Genomic DNA, 22,899 nt, shown 5'->3' with positions numbered 1-22,899 from the left:
GATGGAGGTTGAGGACAGGAGGGTGGGGACAAAGAGGAGGGTGTGAGTCAGAAGTGAAAACAGGCTTGTGTGTGTGTTAAGTGTATGTGTGTTTGTGGTGTGTGCACTGAGGGTGTGTGAGGGTGTGCTGTGGGTGTTCATGTGATGTGTATGTGTGCGCACAAGAGAGTATGGGTTACCACAATCGTTTGTTTTGGCCACACCCACTTTTGCTTTGGCCACACACCCCACGAACACGTGGAGGACTGGCCAAGGGACAATGTAGCCCTCAAGCCCTAGTCTAGAAGGAATGGGGCGCCATCCCTGCATTTTTCCAGATCATGGGCAATGCTAGGGACTACTTTTCACAACTTCATTTGGTAAGGAAGCTATGCCTCAGGTTTGGATGTAGCAAATGCCATTCCTCCCATCGCAACTTTTGATATTCCGTCTTGCAGTGTGCCTGAGGTTTTCTAGAAGATGGGAGATGGTACCCAGCTTGGTGCTCATCTACATGATGGAGAAGAGTCTCTGGAAGCAAGTATAGCAGTACTCTAGCATCTGCACTGGTTTCATGTGGCTTTTAGGGAACAATTTAAGAGAACTGGGCGTCCTCCAAATGACTGCTAAGGGGAGAAAGAGAAGTATTCTTAATGGCTGCCTATTTCTCAGCTCTGCTACTGCCTTCCTCTGGGAGTCTGACAAAACAGTAGCATCTTCTGAAGGCAGCTAAGCCCATTCTATTTTGCAAGCATTTAGTGGAGATAAATAGAGGGTTATTTTAGTTGTTATTTTTCTACAAGACACAATCTTTTACGATCCCATTTCATAAATCCTGTTTTATTGTTGTTGTTTCCCGACGTGAGCCCTGAGGGATATTGGGTGAGATATAAATCAAATAAACAAATGATTTGTTGGGCTGTCTTTCTATTGTGAAATGCAAGAGCAAGTTCATGGTTCATTTTTTAAAATGCCACCCATTTAAAAAGAGTGAAGGGGTGAATGCATTCCATTGCTATTTTTCCTGTGCAACTATCAACATTTAAGATCAGAAGCTGCCAAGGTACACAGCAACTTAATCTTCTTAAGCGGCTTGCAATAGGACAGATGTCTTATAGCAGAATTAAAAAAACGTAAGGGGCTTTCTATAGCAGAAAGCATTCCATAGCTGAACCAGCTTTAGAACTGAGGCAGCAAAAAAGCTACATGTTAAAGCTATGAGACAGGCATTTGCCATGAACTGACAAGATGGGCTTAGGCTAGGCACACTTCAGTCTCAGGTGTGCAGGATGGTGACAGAGTTGAGCATTTAAATGTAGATCTGCCTCAATTACCAAAAGAGCGGCAGGTGCCTGTTTTTAATAGGGACATGAGTTTGAGAAAAAGGACTGGGGAATAGTAAAGAGGCTGAGAGTTCTTCTCTGGGAGCCCACTCTGGGCTTAGTATGCTGTGTGAACCAAGCCACTATCTGTGAAGCTCATTGAACAGTCTAAAACATTATATAAACACTAAGTATTGTTATATTGCAATGCACATTTTCCTGTTCTAGAACTGAATGAAAACACCCTTGATTTCTCATTTGAATTCACACAAGAATGCACCATAAAGTTGTGACTATCGCCTTGAAAATCATGCAAACAGCAGCGATGCTGCAGATAGGATACATAACTAAAGAATGTGCTATATAACTAAATGACATAGAAAGAACTCAGTGGCTACCTCCATTGTATAATTGGTGTGCTTATTATCGAACACCAGGGCTTCTTGAATCAGTTGATGGTCTCCTTCTAGTTTGTCAATATTAAGTTTGTAATTTATGATATTGTGCTCAAACTGCTTTAATTGGTTCATCTGGTCCTCTAATGGCCCTGCGATGTCAACAGAGCTCCGGGCAATTTCCTGCCAAAGGGGGAGAGTGAGAGAGAGAGGAAAAAATGTTAGTTTGCAAAATATATTTCTTCATGGTAAATACATTTTAAAGCAGCAGTAAACTTAATTTACAAAATTCGCAAAGGGAGGTAGGAACACTCATATTTGTGCATTGGCATAGATAGGTATCTGTATATAATAATCAGATGTGTGGGGAAATTTTGGTCCTCCAGATGTCATTGGGCGATAGGCCATGCTAGGTGGGCTGATGGGAATTGGAGTCCAACAACATCTGGAGAGCCACAGGTGCCCCACCCTTGATCGTGACGCTTGTGGTTGTTATAGAAGATGGCTTACTGCCTAGTTCCTATTAGCTGAAAACCATACTGTCCAACTCAAAGAGGGGAAAGGAGTGCCTCCAGGAAGGATTTGACACTGTGATCGTGGTCCTGCTCACCCACTCTAGTAGCAATCAGCATGGAGATCACCCACAGATCTGGAACACAGAACACTTGCAAAACCCTTCATCTGGAAACACCCCAAATTGTGCATGCTCTACTTAGAAAGCAATTCCAAAATGTTTCTCCGCCTGCACCACCTTCTTTGATGGTATGAAAGTGTTCACTTTTTTTTTACTGTGAGGATGAGTTGTAACACTGTTATGACCTCAAGCGGCGTGTAAAACATATATAGACCTTTCTGCCTCTGTTTGTGCTCCACATCTTCTCTTATGTATCTTGTCATTGTCTCTGTTCTGCATGTCACATCCCCCTTGGTCTACTTCTTTCAATCCTGTCTCCATGGTCACATCCACACCATGCATTCAAAGCACTCTAAAACCATTTAAACAGGCATGGTTTCCCTCAAAGAATCCTGAGAAGGGTGATTGTAACTGTAGCTCTACAAAGGGTTGCCTAACAACTTTCAGGACCCTAAACAAACTACAGTTCCCAGAATTCTTTGAGGGAAGCCACAACTATGTTTGGAACTGTATCCCCACCATTCAGTTGGACTATGTACCTTTCCTTATGGAGGCGCTCCTCAGTAGCAAAATTGCTCTGCATCAACCATACTAGTATCTTCTTCGCTGGACCTCCAGTACAACAAGATTCTCCCCATAATGCCATTGTCAAATTCCCGGTTTTCTTGCTTTACCCCTCTGACTTACATTGCCAGACTCACCCACCCCTGACAAGGAGTATCAATTTTCTGTTGTGTATTTTCTGGCACTTAAAAAAAGATAGTAAGATATAACTGATAGCAAGATAAAGTAACTGTTCGTTAGTTTAGCACCTGTGGAGTGATGGAGCCTTTGACATTCTGCATACACCTCTGAGGAAACAGTAAAAGCTGCACATCTTAGTCAGAATTACCTCCATCTTGGTTTGGATCCAGGGTCCAATGACATTGGCCTGAGCAGCAAACTGGCGACGCAGGCGTTCATTTGCGTGCTGGCGGGCCAGCTCCTCTTGCAGTGATTGATCCCTTACTGGGACAAGCTGTTTTACCTGCCAATGTGCAAAATTGAGTTGGTATGTAGGAAGTCAGATGCTGAAACATAAGAGGATTGGGGGCAGCAGGAGGCTACAAATGCATGTGGCTGATCGTATTGAAATCGCTGACCTCGCTAAAACCGTATCAATGTCAACCCTGAAATCCTCTTGGTGCTACCCTTTGATCAGTGGTTCCCAACCTGTTTTTGGCCATGCCCCACCCAAGCGTCTCTAAAATCCTGATGCCCCCCACCCCCCGTGACATATAATTCTTATTTTTCAAAAAGTGAACTCCTGTTCACGGGGAGGAAGCCTAAAAGGCCATTAACTGTTAACAACTCATGATCGAATTGCCCCCCCCCCGTGGGGCGTGTGCCCCACATTGGGAACCACAGCCTTAGATATTTTCACAAATGAAGAAAGTAGTTTTAAGAAAGAACGGCCCTTTCCACCCTTTCTTTCTTTTTTTTAATGTCATACAGAGAAAAAGGGAAATGGGATTTCTGGAATCTGCTGCCTAAACTGACAGCTTCACCTTGTCTTATCACTTTCACTCCTCCCACTCAATGCTTTGCACCAACTGCAGCCATAGTAGGTGTGGTGGCAGCAGCCTATCGTTGAGGACCATTTAGCACAATCGGTTTTTAATTAAATAAGTGCTTCTACCATCTGTTATCCAAGTCCAGAAGTCTGGCTTTCACATTTTGCTTCAGTAGCCCAAATGTAATATTTTACTTCAAGGAAAAAATTTCTACCATGAGCATATTGCAATTACCATGTGAAATGCAGGTGCAAACAAATATTGGCTTGCATCTACGATATTTTTGGTGACAGCAGTACAACCTCTCTCACTACCACTGCTGTTTTGTGAATTCTTACTGTTAATTCCCCCCCCCTTTTTTAAATTTCCTTAGTGTGTTATTCTCTCAGTATTAGGGGTTTTTTTTTTTAAGTTTTGAAAAGCAGCAAGAGCAGTCTTTGCTCCGATACTTCCCTGCCATTTCAAGCCCTTTTCTTGAAATGTTTTTTAAAACCAATATCAGAAACACTAATCGTAATCTGGCTGTGGGTCTCACTGCTGTCCCTCCTTACCTGCAAAGCCATCCCCACAACAGACACCCACAATTATTTAAAAGAGCAAACAGCTTCATACATAGCTATAATACCCACTCCAATCCTTTTTACTGGCTTCAGACCAACACTAAAAGTACAAAATTCCATTTTCAGGGTGGAATATTACCCCACCTGTATAGATCCATTTGTAAAGTGTTAAAAATAATGGCAAATTCTGGAAAGGGGACATTTTCACTACACTTCCATTAATTGTAAACTAAATTATTTTCCTGCTTACAGTACCTTATCCCATTTGGTACGGATCTCATCCAGAGTGACAGTGGAGTAAGGGTTGTTAGGACTTATCCTGAGGCTGTAACTGTTAATCACTTTTTCCACTTCATTATGGATTGATACAATAGCTTGCCTTTCACCATCTGCCTCAGGCAAAGTGGCCTTAAACTGTTCGTGGGCAGTGATCAAACTCTGAAATCAGAAACAGAGGAGTAAATGAAAGGATACATACAGTTGCATTGCCAGCTATATGGCCCTGTGTCATATTCCCTCTCCCATCTTAGTATGTATGCAAATATAAGCAAGGTTGCATAGCTGATAAATTCCACAGACTCAGTGTAAAGCCACCACTTCATCATTATTGGTAGACAGACAAGAGGAGGCCCAGAGCTGAACACTGAGGGGTTAACTACATGTTACACAGAAATGCATGTAACAGAGTCCTGATTTCTCCCTTGTAAGAGGAAAAGCAGCTTGGAGGAGATTCTGGGTAGAGTTGTTTAAAACACATGTTCTGAACCTTCCAAGGTGAAAATAATTATTGGGAAACTACCTGAAGTAAAAACAAACAACAACAACAAAGCAGCAGGCAGGGAAAGTGTTAAGAATCCCTGAAATTGGGAGCATTTGTGTTGAATAGGGTTGTCATATTTCAAACAGTAAAAATCCATACAGAAAAGTTGAGCTTTTCTTAGTTTTGCCCAAATTTGGCAAATTAGCATGTTGTTGAGCTATTTTTAAAGAAAACCACCAAAGACATTGCGATACATCTGGATTTTCCCATATTCTGGCTATGTCTGGGAAACACGTTTGTGCATAACATTTAATTAGCACATCAGTACACTGGTGTATGGAAACTACTGTATGGGCATGAATTTAAGGGAGTTACTTGTGGCCATGACGGTTTGTTCTAAGCTGTTCATCTCAAACTAAGTTCTGCAGAAAATATTTTCAAGGGAAGGTTAACTGACCTACCCAGAGCTCTCAAAAAGATAGACCTAGCAATTAGTAAAATAATAATAATAATAATCACATGATGTGGTGTTTGCCCATTCTTTGGGGATATGTTTGTATTGGGGGAGAGAAAGGGTTAATAGGCTGACCAATAAGAAAGCCCGTAGGTGGAGCCTCCCTGATTTTGAGGCTCAGCTCAGAGGTTTTGACAGTTGGTTTGGGTGGTTCTTTTTTTTGGGGGGGGAGATAGAGGAGTCAGAGTGAGTTAGAGACAGGGACAAGACTGAGAGGGAATAGAGTGACGGCATTTCGAATATATTTTAAAACTTGTTTGTGTTTGAAATAAACTTTAATCTTCATTTTTAACTCTACCTGACTGAGACTCAATACTTCACCAGGGAACCCAGGGGTTTTTTGACAAAATTGGTGGCAGCGGAAGAATAAAGTAGTGGTATACAGGTCAATAGTCTGTGAAACGACCGGGGGCTCTGTACGAACGCCACACATATCCATTACTGGTAATGGGGGTGGCCTTGTCAGGAAGCTGTAACACCCCACACCCCAGCAGAGGGACCACTGAGACCCAAGAGCCTCTTTCTCCTTGCATGCTGCTTGTGAGCATGCAAGCGGTGGCAAGAATGAGGAGATGGAGCAGTGTCCCACACTGTTCCTCTGAGCATTTGTGTGGATTAGGCCAAAGGGAGAGGGTCAAAAAATGTACAGTGGATGCAGTTTCATTCAGAGAGGGAGGCCAGCTGACGCCCAAAAATCTGGAGCTGGTGTTAGACGGAGTTCTCTCCCAAACGCCGAAAGGCCAGCCAAATGGCACACTTAGCTGATGATTAGGTCTGTGCTGATCTCACAGTCTGTGCTGGCTCCATGCACAGAAGAAAAGAGGACGTCCTGTACTAAACATTATATTGAGGCTTGCCTGATTTCAGAAGCGCTGCATTTACAAATTTGGAAATGGTCCCTCCACTCAGTTTCAATGACCTCCCCCTGGGCAGAGAAGGATGGGGATATATCTATGCAACATGGGAAATAATGAAATGAGCAGGACTGAATTCAAGTCTCCCTGATCCAAGTCTGGCAGTCTAGTCATTCCAAAATAGTATCTCTTGCCTCTCCGCACCCCATCACCACCATAAGATCCTGAAGATGTACGTGTCAGGATGAATGTGCCTAGTCTTTGCACATTTATAAAATTCATGACTCGGGATTTATTTTTTCTTCTAACACACAAATAAGGACAAGCAATATTTGATGTGTCTTTTAATACGGCTGCAATAGTATTGGCACTTTCTTCACAGTGAAAAGGGAACATCTTCACTTCTCTAGGCTCACAATGAAAAATAAGAATAATATTATTACCTGGATCTCCTCTATGCTATGAACAATAAACATGTCTTGCAAGTCTTCCATTGCACCTTCCATCCAGTTGTTGAACGGAGCAGCTCTCTTCGCAAACTCCAGGTGAAGCTGGTCAATTGTTTCCAACAATTTCTCTGTCCTCTGTGAAGTAAACATACAGAAACGGACAAAGTGAGCCTTGCTTTTAGAAGCATACACTCACTTTGGCTTACAGTTTGGATAGGGTCTGCAACCCTTTAAAAAATGCTACCAAAGTTAAAGGAAGTTCTGAGTGTACACAGGTAAAGGAAAGCAAAAGAGATTCCTGGGGACAGGCACTTGGGAGGTCATTGCTGGCTGTGTCACCACCAGTGCAACTGGATTTGGCTGCGCTGTGTGCTGTGATTCAGAGGTTTGCACTGGAAGCATGTTCACATCATTCTGAGTTCACTGACTCCTTCTACATATCAGCATTGCCACTTGCCCTTCTCCTCACTGGTGACCTTGGCTATGTTCCCAGAGATGCTGGAGGCATGTCTCTTTCTTTTTAAGGTTTTCTTTTCGTTTGTGTGTTGTGTGCTTTCTCCTCCATTCCTATGCTGAGTAGGCATGGATGTGGCAGCCATTCCCCCACTCCCCCAGCACAAGGGGCATATAGGATTGGGAAGAGCCATAGCTCAGCGGCAGAATACATGTTCTGCTTCGCATGCAAACGGATCCAGTTTCAATCCCCAGCATCTCCTGGTCGGACTGGAAATGGCCCTCTTCTGAAAACCCAGAGAACCACGGTGAGTCAGTGCAGAGAATACAGAGCAAGATGCACCAATTGTCTGACTCGATATATTGAATCACTGAATTTTAGTGTTGGAAGGTACCATATGGGTCATGTAGTCCAACCCCCTGCAATATGGGGATCTTTTGCCCAACGTGGGGTTCAAACCTACAACCCTGATGTTAATGTTCTCAGGCTCTATCAACTGAGTGGTGACAGCTGCCTGCATTCCTGTACTAATATGCAGTTGATTTTTGAGGTGTGTTGATTCTATGTTTTCATTGTACTCTGGAAATTATCATTAGCAGCTTTGTGATCCAGAAATGGCGGGGGAAAGGATACAGATTAGTTAAACTAACTCAGTCGTGAATTGTAAAAAGAAATTCGCACCATGCCATGCACCAGCTTTCCAAAGGGTGGTGCTAGAAGCATCCCCTCCACTCTAACATCCATTTTTTTTTTTTTTTTACACATACACAACCAAAGAAGAAGTAGAAGTTAAGGGTAATGGAGCACCATAGAAAATGTTCACTCCGCATCACTCAGCAGTCTGCCACAATCTGTTAAAAACCCTCAGCCAGCCTGAGAAATCCGAGCTGCTCCTTGATGTCAGGTTTACCTCCAATGCTTCTCTCCTCTTCTGAGTGAGTGTTCCCAGCCTGTCCCACTGATCACATATCTTCTGGCACCGATCATTGACACTTGCAGCATCATGGTAGTCCAGTTCACTAAAAGAAAAGGACCGCAGTCATTAGGAACCAACAAAAGTAGGGAATGTGGTGGTGGTGACCACGCACCAAGACATAACCACACATTCTTCTTCTTCTTCTTACTACTACTACTACAGTGATACCTTGGTTTACAACCATAATCCATTCCGGAGGTCTGGTTGTAAACCAAAACAGGTTGTAACCCAAGGTGCGCTTTCACCAATGGGGCCTCCTAAAAAAAATTAGTTGTAATCCCAAAAAAAGGGACACACACTTCAGGGTTTGACGTGGTTGTAATCCAAAACGGTTGCAAACCAAGGAACCACTGTACTAATGATTAGATTGATACCCTGCACTTTCCTCCAAAGAAACCCTTGGTGCCATGACATACCACCTGCCACAAGCTTCCACAGAAGCAGTGGCCGCAGATGTATAACATGTTACATTTACTTTTCTGGTTTTTCACAGTAGGGAAAACTGGATCAAAGGGGGGGGGAACCTGGCATGGGTTGACACTGCAATGATGACATTAACGTCCAGCGGACATTGCAAAAAACTTGTGAGCATGAGCAGCACCAGTTCCACCATCATCTCCCGTCTAGAATAGTGCTTTTGAAACCCGTTTGCCTTGGAGGTCTGTCGTTTGAGAAAGTGGGGGAAGAGTCTAAAGCCCCTGGAGCTCATGGAACGAGTTTCATGGTTCCTTGGATCCTACCCCTGATTTCTGAAGTTTGCGACAAGACTTTATCTAGACCAGTTTTCTGCCAGATTAGCTGAGCGATTCTAGTGAGAGCCAATACATGCACTTTATCCTCAAGCTAGTTGACTTTTATGACTGGCTCATCATATGCTGCATTTAGCTTTTGGCTGCTACCAGCATGCTCTCTGCATGCCATTATCTAACACAGACATTGTTATGGTGTGAGTACATCCATACCAATTTGAAATTTAATCTAACAGGAGAACACCCTTTAAAATCCAGACAAGGAAAGGGGTGTTTGATTTCCTACACCTGAAAGGGGGAATTCTTAAGCTATATTACAATGAGCTTTAAGTCAGGGCAAAGAGTTTCATGTGAATAAACAATAAAAACAAGAACTGGCTGGACTTCTGCTTGTGCAATGGGACTTCACCTTCCTCTCCTACCTCTGTCAGCTCCCCCAAAACTGTGAACCCCAAAAACTTTCTCTGGAAGGTTCCTCAGCCACTTGGATCATATTTTGACGGTGCACAGAGGGCTGCAGAAGGGGGGAAGGTATAAAGTCCATTGCATGAGCAGAAGTCTAGCCTGCTCATACAAACATAGCATTTGAAACAACCCATTGTGCCTTGCATTGATTATTACTGGCATCTTAAAGGGACAGAACTTGTTAAAATAAGTCACTGATTCCCAGTATCATTAATCAAATGAAAGAAGCCACTATTTCACCTGTGTTAAACACACTAATGGAAGACACTACTAGTAGGGGTCAAAGCAAACATTTACCTTCTCTATATGAGAACATTGGACCAGTATAATTTTATTTCTATGTGAGTGGAAAGAGATGTCCTAGCAGTATTCAGAATATGATAAATGTGTAAGCAAATACTATATGAGATAAATTCCAAAGGGAGCATATGCAAACCCTTACAACAAATAAGCAGTGCTTAGGACTATGAGTCAATTGGCTATTAGTATTCAATGTATTAGTATTCAATTGGTTTAGGTTATAAATGGGGAATCCATTGCTTCATCCCTTCACGATTTTGAATGGCTTTGCATCTTTAGTCTTGTCACTCACACACTGTCTACTATTTCTGGGACTATACACTCTGGCAGTCAATAGCGGTTGTGAGTTGAAGCAGTCTTGCTCACATACACATGCATGCAGGATGTAGCCAGACACCCATCGGTCAACAAGCCTTTAAGAACTTTAACCTTTATGCTCTTAGCAGCTCTCAGCTGCTAAGAGAAAATGGTCGAGCTGACACTGAACTGTAACCAGTGTAGCTCAAGGTCACACACTCCAATTGTTCTCCAAAAATAGCAACCCTGCACTGCCAAGAGATGAAGACCAGAAAATATGGAGCTATGCCGACCCAGAAAGCAGAAAGGGAATAATTATCTCTCCAAAGGCCTGATTCAGTAACCAGCAGAGCTAACTGAAAAGCTATAATCAACATCATGTCCCAAGTTTCTTAGACAACCCATCTTTCTAAGGACCATTTCCAGAGAGGAAGACTTACTTTTTATATCTCTAATCTGCTATTCTGTGGAAACTGTTTTGGGAAATGATAAAAAGGCTAGTTTAAGTGGAACTAAATTCTTGTAGCAATGACTGATTTGCCACTGATATTTAGTACTGTTCAACTTACCATCACACGGGGAAAGAAGCGCTAATTCAGGTTGCAATATCATATTCACTTACTTGAAATTAAGACCCACTGAAATCAGCAGCAATGATTAACTCTGATGAATTGTGCTATTCTTCCCAAGTACTATTTGTCTGTTTGTCTATATGCAGATGAAATGAATAAACGATTGAATGGTAACAGGAACCATGGCACAATTCAAAACAACTGTAATGGGTCCATTTCCCTTGAAAAGCATCCAGAATCTTCAATTAGTGCAAAATGCCGGAGCTAGGAGCTTGATGTTTTGAATTCATCGTGATGATTCTACTTGATTTGCACTGGCTGCCAATTAGTTTCCAGGCTCAATTCAAGGTGTTGGTCTTAAGCTTTAAAGCCCTTACTGGTTTAGGACCTGGCTATGTTAGGATCTGTCTTTTCCTATATTTTTCTACCCACACCATCTTATAATCTTGGGCCCTGCCCCAAATCCTCTGACCTCGGGACGTGAAGCTGATGTCAGCTGTGGATCGGGCCTTGTGCCATGAAGTTCACCAGCCCTATCACTAGAATGCTTCAGGCAGTTGATGAAAGGCCTTTGGCTAACTCTGCCATTTTTTCTGCATCGGTTCTATATTACTTATTGTGCTGCTGGAACTGGTTAAAACAGATTGGATATTGTTAATTTATAAATTTAAATATGCATTGGGATGTTTTAGGGATTGTGGTCGCTTTACTTTGTGTTCATTACCACCTGCAAGTCAACCATCTTCAGTTTCCTTGGAGAAATAGTTGATGCAGACATTTTTAAAATAAAAAAGTGAATTCAACCTTTCTAAGTCCCAGTGACCTTTGAAATCAGAATGTGTTAAAAATGTTTCTTGTTGAAATCAATGGGTCATAACACAAGTGTAACAAGTGATGAAAAAGAGCAAACGAACACAAAAATAAAAATTAATATGCACAACCTGTATTAATGATCAACAAGACCAAAAAATAAATACATGTCCTAATCAGAGAACTCCATTATTCATGTACATAGGTTTGCAGATTGACACTGTAGGTGGTATTCAACTTAGATTTGGTCACAATAGACCACTTTAATTTAATGGACCTCCTATAGTCATGGTCATTATTTTAAATAGGTGTACTCTGAGTAAAATTAAGTTGAATACTTCTCCGTGCTTTTCTGATGACCTTATTTATTTACAACTCCCTATATCACATCAAAAGTGGCATTTTATATTTGTGCAAGCTTGACTATGACATAGGAGAGAGAAATTTGGGAGTGCCAGGGCCATAGCAATAAAAAGGGCATTGATTATGTCGACAAACCTATTTGACAGCAAGGGATCTCTTTGCAAACAATACATTATTTTTAAATTTGTATATCTATATTTAACATTGCTACACGCACATAAAGCAACAAACCTCTTTCAAACTTCTGTATGGCTCTTTCTCCCTTTGGCATCCCTCAAGCAAAACATGTAAAATCAGAAATGACATCTCACATGTCAGAGTTACTGATGAGGAAGAGGACAGAAAAGAAGGTTTGTTATTTGCCTTTGCCCTGCAAAGGCTTTTATTTTTAGTTTGGGAAGAAATAAGAAAGGTTTTCAATGAGGAGGCCAAGATAATAACACTTACAAAGCTATCTGTGGAATTCTTACATTGTACCTATGACACTATCGAATTTATTGGAAAGAGTTTATCGGGTAAATGTCAGCAGCTGCGTGCCTCTAAATGGAACATACTTCAGCTCTTGGGCTATGGCAGCGATCTGTTCCACTCTGTCCTGGTGAGCAGCCAAGTCACTCTCAAAAGCCTCATGTTTCCTCAACAAAGCACGGATCTCTGTCAGAGTCGCAGCTTCATAATCCTTTTGCTGCAGAATCTGCTCTTTGCCTGGCAGGAGGAAAGAAAATCCAAAACCATTTATGTTTCTCATTAGGAAAGCTGATTGCTAATGGCTCAAGTACACAGAGAAACAGACCTTTGAAATCTGCTCTTCTTTGAATTTTGCAATGCAGTTTCCCAACCAAATAAAGTGTAAATAATGTATATGGGGAAGCTTGCATAAAAATGCATAGATTGGTGAAAATAGCATTAAAAATACATTATCTAGTTTGTAAAAATGTGTAATTTAGGGGAAATTGTACATAAATCTTCATGAGGGCCTTTTGCTGATGCAGAAATGTGGAAAACCTAAGAGAAGGAGAAATGAGAAACTTAAGAGAATTCCAAACTGATAGATTTCTCCATCTCTATATGTCTTGTGAATGATCCAACTGAACACATCTTACCAGTCATGTTTGAAAAGGTGCTTGATAAACTTTCTGTTTCTCTGGCTTCTACAAAAATCAGGAGGAATATCAAACCAAATATATGCCTAGCAGGCTGCACCCTACCCCCCTTGACAGGTCAAAGTTTTCACAGGCCAGACACACATGGAAATGTTGCCTCACCAGCACCTTTTAACATCTTCCATCCTTAGTTTGGTAGCATCAACTTGCAAAAGTGGGCACTTTCTGCAGACTTGTAAAATAGCTCTTGCTCTCTAGGACTGCTTTGAACATGCAATATATGGAAAAACTGGGGGCTTTGGATAACGTCACTGTCTGTCTAGGGAAAGGTGGGAACAGGTAAAAAGTCCTGAATTTTAAGGCACACTATTCCAGGATAAGAACATTCACAGTATGAAATTTTCCTGTCCTCTCCCCCACGTCATACAGAAAAGCCTCTCCAAAGGGTTAGCTGAACAATGTGTGATGGGACACCAGGAACCTGTTGAGTGAGGAGGAAATCAGCCAAAACCAGGAGGAGATCTGTCCAGTTCTGGGTGTTTCTGAACTCCCCAGGTTGCAGGTATTCCACACAGGATAAAAATGAGAATAATAGCATAATAACATTTTTTAAAAAACTGGGATTTCTTCTTGTTGCACGTACAAAGTATATTTAATTGAAAGGTTTCTTTCAATGCCTATGGAGGCCATATAAATCTCTCTGGCCCATTTAGCCATGTTTTTGACCCCTCCTACCAAAAAAGTTTTAAAACGTTGTAAAACTTATTCCTTCTCAGCAGGGCTATATAAGAACATATAAAGAGAGGCCAGTGTGGTGTAGTGGTTAGAGTGTTGGACTAGGACCTGGAAGACCAGGGTTCTAATCTCCACTTGGCCCTAAACCTCACTGGGTGTCCTTGGGCCAGTCACTACCTCTCAGCCTAATCTACCTCACAGGGTTTTTGTGTGGCTTTATTGAGAAAGAAGCGAGAAAACCACGTATCCCACCTTGAGCTCCTTGGAGAAAAAGGTGGTATATAAATGCAATGAAGAAACAAACAAATGAGAAGAAGAAAAAGAAGAGGAGGAGTAGTTTGGATTTGATATCCCGCTTTATCACTCCCCAAAGGAGTCTCAAAGCAGCTAACATTCTCCTTTCCCTTCCTCGCCCACGACAAACACTCTGTGAGGTGAGTGGGGCTGAGAGACTTCAGAGAAGTGTGACTAGCCCAAGAAGCTGCATGTGGAGGAGCGGAGACGCGAACCCAGTTCACCAGATTACGAGACTACCGCTCTTAACCACTACACCACACTGGCTCTCAGCAGGCGGCCTACTTTAGACCAGCAATCCATCTAGTCCAGCATCCTTTTTCCCACAGTGGGCAAGCAGCTGCTTCTACACAACCCACCAACCAGAGCCTGAAGGCAGCCGCCCCCCTCCCTTCTCTAGGAAATGGTATTCAGAAGCATAAAGCTTTCAAAACCAGTAATTCCATACAGCCATTGTAACAAGAGGATGTGAAATTGGGTGGATATTGTAGCTAACAACAAGCTTCAAGCTTACCATAAGCCCAGGTTTCATGCGAAGAAGCCTTTTGCCTAAATTTGGCAGCCAAATGTTCAAGTCGCTCAAGCCTTCGAATTTCATTCAGCAACCATTCCTCATAGCCTTTCTCTGCCTGCTCAAGTCTTTGCCAAGCGCTAGCAATGTCCTAGGAGAGGAATGCAAACAGAACACCTTTAATTGGTTAAATTGTGTGTCTCAAGATTTCCTTCTGTGCATCTCCCTTGCCTCTACTGTAATTCCCAGTGTAAAAATTTGGATTGCAATATGCTTGGGTCAATCACCTATCTTTTTTGCTATCTTAACTCTGTAAAGCACCATGCATATGCTGTTTCCAGGCTTAATGGACCATTCTAGAACCAACAAGGAAGATTCATAGGCCCATTTACTTACCGAAACCATCTTCCCTTCTGATGGCATGAAAGCTGGCCTATTGCTGATCCTCAGTTTTGTCTGCAATGTATTGAAATTGATCTCCAGCTGACATTTTTCTTGGACTTTAGGAGGCTTGTGTTTACGGCGATAATCTCTGAAGTCCTCTAACTTCTTCTGCATAGCCGCCATAGTATTCTCTGGGGTCCTGTTTTCCAGCCAAGGAGTTGTGCGACGAATCCATTCTAAAAGCTGTTTTCCATGTACATAAAATTACAAACAAACAATAAAAAAGATAATTAGAAGTGGCTTCTTCTTCTTTGCGTGCTATAGAGAAACATACTGTACTCCCATAGCTTCTGAAATTAGTGCTATTGGAACCCAACAGACAAAGAAGAGTGATTTCTTGATGCCTGAAACAGAATGAAATATTGTTAGCAGGGCTGAGGCTACCTTTAGCTGTAGTTGAGCCAATCTTGGCTTCCACCTATTGTCTGCATGGAGAGGAACAAACCCCATGCCAGGTTCATGCAATACAACAAGTCAGAGTCTAGCTCATTTCTGGTTTGTTTCCTCCATGTATGGAACAGTTGGGAGCAGGAGAAGAGCAAAGCACTTGTGTATGTTTATCCATAGATTACTTTAAACCAGGCTTCCTCAATCTCGGCCCTCCAGATGTTTTTGAGACTACAATTCCCATCATCCCTGACCACTGGTCCTTCCAGCTAGGGATCATGGGAGTTGTAGGCCAGAAATATCTGGAGGGCTGAGGTTGAGGAAGTCTGCTTTAAACCATGTTTTATCATGCTGTCATGAATCCTATTGAGGTGTCTCAGAGGGATCGGTTGGCTCATGAGGAGGAATGGGAGGAACCCAGGCAGTTCCTAGCAAAATGTGGGTGAGTGGAACTGGGATCCCAGAGAGGAGACCAGTAGTCTAGGGACTGGAGAGCTGGACCCAGAGGAAAGACCAAGCAGGTTGGCAGAGCAGAATTCTGCTCCTGTGACACAGGACACCCCTAGGGACACCTCCTGCTGTGGAACCACCCAGCGCCATCTCCTGCCAGTGTGAAGCCTTCTCTGAAACAGGTAAAGGTAATGGAAAGTAATGTGTATGCTGACCCAGCACCAACCTCACCTCCAACTCCAGGGACACAGAGACGCCAGTGTCAACAAACATCGCAAGCCCAACACACTTGAAAGAGTGCCCATTTGCTTGCCCAATCCCAGGACTTGCTAGGTGAAGTGCTATGGCCACCCTGTCCTTCAAAAGGATGGTGAAAGAGATAGGTCACATACTGGATCAGCATTTGAGCTTATACTTAGCTACGAATCTATACCTCCTATGAATCTGATGTACCTTGTAAGCTGCAGCTTGCCTTTGTACTGCTCTGAATTATGGGTATTAAAAACCAGTGGAAACCAAACTGGGAATTCAAGTTCTTCATCCAGCAGTGAGGGGCAGAACAGCTGCAGACAAACCAGGCCATTATCTCCTAGTGGTCTTGATCCTCAAACAGTGTGATGCTGGCTGGCCAGTGGACAGGACATGCTGGAGCAGACTAAATACTGCTTCATTTTGGCCTCCCTCTCAGCCCCTCCACAGATCTAGCTGTGGCCTCTCAGAAGTGATGCCCAAGAGCTATCACTTCCCCAAGAACTCTGAAGTTGTGCTTGGTGGTTTTCCATATGTGAGTGGGATTGCTTGGGATCTCATCACTACCTCAGGCAAGAAATAAAGGCTGTCTTGCCTATATCACTTCCCTATGACTGCAAGAACTCCCTCTCTGTTTGGCTTAGAAACCAAAGCCAAGCCTAGCCTTGTAGTCTGTATCTGCAAATTATTATAATTTAGGAATCATCAGTGTGAGTGACTGAAATCCTAAAGCTCATTCACGATGCGGTAGCAATTGTATATGGAAGCTGCAATCAAGGAAGAACTTCTAGTCCAAATTAAGCTGCAAGCATAGGAAATCTCCACTGCATTTAACATCAAGAACATGCACTTTACAACACTGGATAAAAAGGCAGCAAATATATTTTCAATTAAAATACAGATCATGTTAAATGAAATGGAGCTTTCCTCTCCTCATTTAATGACTATGTTTGAATAAAAAGAGCCTCAGCAGTAGATAACAGCTTTGGGTAAATGTTCTTATTAAATTGCTTATTCAAGCCATCCATGCTTTATTATCAGAATAATTATTTCACTATTGTGTCGGTTTCCTTTACCTCACTTGCTAGCCTTTCATATTCTTCCATCAACTTTTCATTTTCTTGGTTCACAGCAAGTACCTTACAAATCCGATTTGCTGCTGTTTCCGCCTGAAAAACACAGAACATAAACAGTGTGGACATATTATTGCATTCTTAGACTGACGCAAACTAAAGAATGACCATATATTGGCTTCTGAAAAGTAAAGAGTGGGCATGCCCACCGAAAGGGCTTCAGCCAGAATTGTCATACTGGTTTCAATGAGGGTTAACAAGGCTAGCTCTGCTGGATCAGGTCCAGCATCCAGTGGGCAACCAGATGCCTGTGATTACTTACTCTCGAGTAGGTGTATTTACTATTGCAACCTTCAGCTTATACACACTTTCCTTGGAATAAGATCATTTAACTCATTGGGACTCACTTCTTACATAGGCTTGCACTGTGAATTTATTAATCTTAAAGGTGCCTTTCCCTATTAACTTGCTTTTTAACTAATTTATCTTAAACATTAGCAAAAGACTTGTGGGGAACTTGTGAAGTTATTACCTACAACGACACTGCAATATATTTGATGAATTACTCATTTTCTGTAAGGGCTATTTTGGTTTTCATCTGTGTCAAAGTTGATATAGATGATATGTTGGCTCAGCATGCTGTGATAGTCCGACAAGATGATGCTAACTCAAGGTAACTCTAATGATCCTACCATCTGGGCACTGTCAGAAAAATAGTGAAATGTAAGGGAGGGGGATGCAAAAAACAATGAATAACATATTTTTTAAAAAAACCAAAATGATAGCACAGCGCCAAATTTTTACCTAGGAAAATTTCAGAATAGAAGGGACATAGTGGGGGGAGGGAGTTAATGATGGCCCACTTTTAAACTTTTTTGTGCAGTTTTAAGCTGCTCTCTCTCAGTTCCAATCTGCAACTTTAGTGTTGTGGCTTTTTTGTTTTTTAAAAAACAGCTTCTTCCTGAGGAAACCCTAGTCAGGAATCACTTAGGCAACCTGATGATATGATGGTATCAAATGTCAATCTGATTTGGCTGCCTGATGATATCAGAAGCCGAATCAGGATGCCCTTCATCTGGTCAGACTTCATGTTGATACCACATAACCAATTAGATGGGACAATGCGATGCCATCGCGAAGCCAAAATACAGTGAGGCTAACATTTCTTACCATCTTATCTTCACCAGTGAGGGTTAACTGTCCTGTTTCACAGTTCCCCATACATTTACTGAAATAGAGGTTTATTTCATGCGGAGCAAAGTTCTTCCTAAATGCCCACCATTTCAATCCAACCCTTCAAAAGAGATTTCATTGCTATAGTGTTGTTACCTTCCATCTTTTCACAAATAGACACATCGTTCAATACCATACAGAACAATAATTTAAGTAGCTACATTTAAGTTTATTCTTTCAGTTGTCCCTACCATTTAAGGGAGAGGGGGATCAACCTGTTTCTCTGCCATTTAATAGACGTTTGCAGGCAAAATATGAGATTTTTCCTGGTATAAAGTGGTGTAAGAACTTCACCTACTTACTTTCTAGGTGTCAACTTGCTTTTAAGAATATTAAGACTGGGATAGCATCAATCTGGCAACCTCAGTCCATACTGATTTCAATAGTGCAGTATCCTTTAAACCCAAGTGGTCTCTTAATCAGTTTTTCAAAATGTTTATGTTCAGGGAATTCATTTCCTGTCTAAATTGCCTGCCAATTAACTGCTGTACATATGCCAGGGAACCGCTGCACATTTCAGAGGATTCTGGACGTCAGTCACTGCCATAGCTACAGGGTTTTTTGCCCTGGGTGAAGCCTCCAGAGGGAGGCTATTGAGGCTCCCAGCCTGTGTGTGTGGTTGTACGCAAATGTGTGTAGGGGTGGTGCCGAACTGGGTCTTTGATACAGGTAAAATTCACCCCTGCAGTCGGTTCACACAAGGTGCTGGACACAAGCTTGCTGGGCTTCCAAGAACACCCTGTAGCATACCAAACACTCCCTTATCGCTACACATTTGTGAGACATTTTGCAGCAAGGGGCAAACAGTCTTTCAGGGAAGCTTGTTTGCCATCACAGCTTTTATCATTTAAGAAGCCCTGGTAAGCTTCGAAAGGGACCCCAAGGTTTCCTGGAACATAGTAGTGGCTGTTGTCATTGGGGCTGGTGGGGTGGAACAGAGAGAAGCCAGCAGTAGGCAGAGCTAGAACCAATGAGAGGCAGAGCCAATGAATTCTAGTTTTTGTCTCCATCCTCATCCCTGCTGAGTTGTACACAGGCAGTGCTTTTTTCCTGGGGGTACGCAGACCCCTAAACATTTTGTGAATCTAAGTTTGGCCTCTTTGAGGGGCAGTATTTCAACATGAGTAGGAAAATGACAGTACCCCTAAACCTTTTTTAAAGAAAAAAAGCACTGTACACAGGTAAGGCTGAGAAGGAAGAAGCTGACAGCCAGTGTCATTGTGATGGCCTGGGAATCCAATTCAGAGGATGAACCGGAGGAATCCCAGCCTGCACAGGAGTCCCCACCTCCAGGGCCGGCTGAACTGGGGCAGGGCCTTGATTCTGAGGCGCCTACACCTGTGCCGGATCCTCAGGAGCAGGCACCAGGTGAATCCATTCTGGCTCCAGAGGTGGTTGAGGACTCAGTGCCTACAGGTGAGTCTCCCCCTGGGCCCAGTAACCCTTCAGCCTCTCCTGAACTGAAGAGCCTCAGGGCAGAGAGGCGAAGGGAACTGGTTTCTCCCAGGAGGAGTGCTCGCCTTAAGGCCAGGAGAGGCGGGTCTCCTGGGGGCCGGGACTGCCCCTGGCCTCAGAGAAGATAAAGGCCAGTCAGCCCGGTCCCAGGTTGTGGAAGCAACGTCGTCGTTGAGTACCTGCTCCTACCCGGACCCAGACCTGACCTTCCAGTGTTCCTGTCCCCGCCCGGCTTCCTGCTTCTGACCTTCCAGTGTTCCTGTCCCCGCCCGGCTTCCTGCTTCGGACCTCGCCTTGCTCCTTGTGAACTGTTTCCAGGCTAGTGACTCAGGACTGGACTTTGACTACGACAACGGTAACCTTCCCCCCGGGACTAGCACAGTCATTCTCTGGACTGGTTGTAAAAAAGAAGGCAGGCAGGTGGGAGATGTCAGAGAGGAAATGGAGGATGATGAGGCAGAGCCCCATCTGCTCTTATGGAGCAGGCTTGACCACAGTTTGAAAAATACTGCCATACAAAACATCTGTATGGAGCCTGACCCTCTCGTAAGACCCTATTAGAGCAGGTGGAATAATATTTTGTTCACTTCCCTGAAAACTATCATTTTAGGTCAGATAATGTTGCTTCTCGTTATGAAGGGTTGTGGTGAGGAAATGCAGCCTTTCTAAAATGGATTGAATGCTCAGTGCAGTTATATTTATTTACGTAATAGGAACTAAAGATTACTGCAGTGCCTGTAATGCCAATAGGATCAAAAGCAGATTCGGATTCAAACACACAGACCGAGCACGCTCACTTAACATATATTTGTCCATGCTAATTAAAGAACAAAGAAACTGCAGGGCAAATGATAAACCCAATGGGAACCTGAAACACACAGAGCAACATTCAGAACTGCAGTCCGAAGGGGACAGATGATGAATACCTGCTCTGCTCCAGCAAAAGCATGGTAGAAACAGGAAACATAAGTCATGATAGCTCTCTCATCAGGCTTGGGGGTGTTCACAATATCTGCAAGGGAAGAAGAAACAAAACAAAGAAAAGGAGTGGAAAACTGCTGCCATCCTGCTTTGCTTTCTGTACGCAAGGCAGGTGCTGGTCTGCCAGGCTTCAACAAGCTGAAATTAATCATCTGCTATGTTAATACATGCCGGCTGGAAAGGCAAAATATTGAAACTCAAACTGAGATCCTGGGGCACAGAGGGGACTTGGAACAATTCCACTGCTTTTATGAATAATGTTTGCAAGGAAACATAATCACTGCTCATTGGAGCAATCCCTGATTCAAGGCAAGCTATCTTTACCTATACAGTAAGATGGCTTAAATGAGTAATGTTTGCATGAGTGAACCATCATGCATGAGGTTCAAATGAAGCACATCTCGAAATGTGTATGTGTAACTTTCCATCTGACAAAGGTCTTCCCTGAAAAAGGCTGTGCTTAATATCTTCACAGTGTTGTGTAATTTTTTTAAAATGAGATAGCACACTTTGAAGTGCTCTCTTAGCAGCACTTGTATTGTTCTTTTTCTTTTATTATAAAGTCATCTTCCTGGAATACATATCCAAATGTCAATGCTATTATGTTTTATTACCACATCATGGAGGTTTCTCAGTATTGAGACAACTACAAATAGCAATTAAAATGTAGGTTTTTTTATATATAGGAGATCTATACTATATACTATGAAACTAAACAGAACATGCTGTTGCATTTTTAAGGAAGCATTGAAAACTACTGGTGCATGTTCTCCAGAAGAAAATTCAATCCTCTAAAATGTTCCCAAAATAGTCATATAAGATCAGACTGGGAGGAAAGCTACAAAATATCATGGAAAGTAAAGAGCAAAAATTAAGCTCAGAACTTTACCTTCTGAGCACCAGCAAATACACGGTAATAAGAGGAAGCATAAATCATAAAAACTATTGAATTGGATCTGGCAGCTTGAAGCTGCTATTTACCGTATTTTTCGCTCTATAACACGCTCCCAACCATAACACGCACGTAGTTTTTAGAGGAGGAAAACAAGAAAAAAATATTCTAAATGAAACAGTGGATGTATGATTTTTGTGGTTCGTGCTGTGGCCACAGACATGTGATCTGATGGTGAATTTGGGGTGACCCAGTGCAAAAATCCTGAGGATCCATGTGGATCCATGCTTTGTAACCACGTTTTAAGTCGGGAGGGAAGGAAAAGCACTCAAGGGACAAGGAGCAGCGTGGGGTGTGTGGAGAAGGAGCTTTTCGGGGAGCTGAGCAGGGAGGAGGGAGGGAAAGAGCACTGTTGCTTTAAAGGTATACTTAAGGTATTTGCCCTGTGCCTGGGTTTTTTCCATTTAACAGTTTGCAGCCTTTTCCTTCCGCTCCTTGTTTTGAGGCAGAATAGATTTGAGCAAGTGAGGAGGACTTGGATTGCAGGGGATTCGCCATTAGCTGTGTAAAATCGCTCCTCCTTGCAGCCTGAGTGATAAGCAGCCACCAGCAGCAATAGAATGGAGCACAAAAAAGAGATAGGGACACTAGGACCCAGACAATGCTCAAATCTATCCTGCCTGAAAACAAGCTGTTCCGTCCCAGCGGATCTGCTGAGATGCGGGGGATTTGCGAAGTTTTCCCCTCTCCCTCATCCCCAGCCTTTTTTTTTACTTCCTGGTGTTCACTGCGTGGCTCAGAGCTAGAGGTTGGTTTTATTTTGCTGCTGGTTGCTTAAATTTTATCTTTCCTGCTGTCCCTCTGCAGCCTGATTGCTCTGTTTAGAGAGCGCGCAGACCTTTGCTAGCGTCTGTCCCTCCTCCTGCTTTGCTGCCATGGCTCTCCTTCCCTCCCTCCTCCCCGGCTCCAGGTCGCTTTAAAGCAAGCAAAGCGAGAGCCTCATAGAGTGTGTAAACGGCTCCCGCTTTGCTTGACTGACGGCAGCCATGGCTCCGTTCCATGCATTCGCTCTGTAACACGCACAAG

The 22,899-nt window shown here is 42.9% G+C and overlaps 1 protein-coding gene across 1 annotated transcript in view; it reads right to left on the bottom strand.

Annotated features, from left to right (window-relative positions):
- The window catches only part of ACTN2 (actinin alpha 2), a 51,909-nt gene that overhangs the window by 8,415 nt on the left and 20,595 nt on the right, over positions 1–22,899 (bottom strand). The window contains exons 8-17 of the mRNA XM_081187478.1: positions 20,867–20,952; positions 17,256–17,348; positions 15,046–15,276; positions 14,653–14,800; positions 12,561–12,711; positions 8,385–8,493; positions 7,015–7,155; positions 4,699–4,881; positions 3,223–3,357; positions 1,700–1,879 (exon numbers count right to left, since the gene is read on the bottom strand). Of these exons, the coding sequence (XP_081043604.1) occupies positions 1,700–1,879; positions 3,223–3,357; positions 4,699–4,881; positions 7,015–7,155; positions 8,385–8,493; positions 12,561–12,711; positions 14,653–14,800; positions 15,046–15,276; positions 17,256–17,348; positions 20,867–20,952 (1,457 nt within the window). The remainder of the gene's footprint in view (positions 1–1,699; positions 1,880–3,222; positions 3,358–4,698; positions 4,882–7,014; positions 7,156–8,384; positions 8,494–12,560; positions 12,712–14,652; positions 14,801–15,045; positions 15,277–17,255; positions 17,349–20,866; positions 20,953–22,899) is intronic.

This window comes from Podarcis bocagei (assembly GCF_964188305.1).
Source record: "Podarcis bocagei genome assembly, chromosome: 3".
NCBI lineage: Eukaryota > Metazoa > Chordata > Lepidosauria > Squamata > Lacertidae > Podarcis > Podarcis bocagei.
Note: the sequence above shows the minus strand (reverse complement) of the source record. Positions and strands in the feature narration are given on the sequence as shown.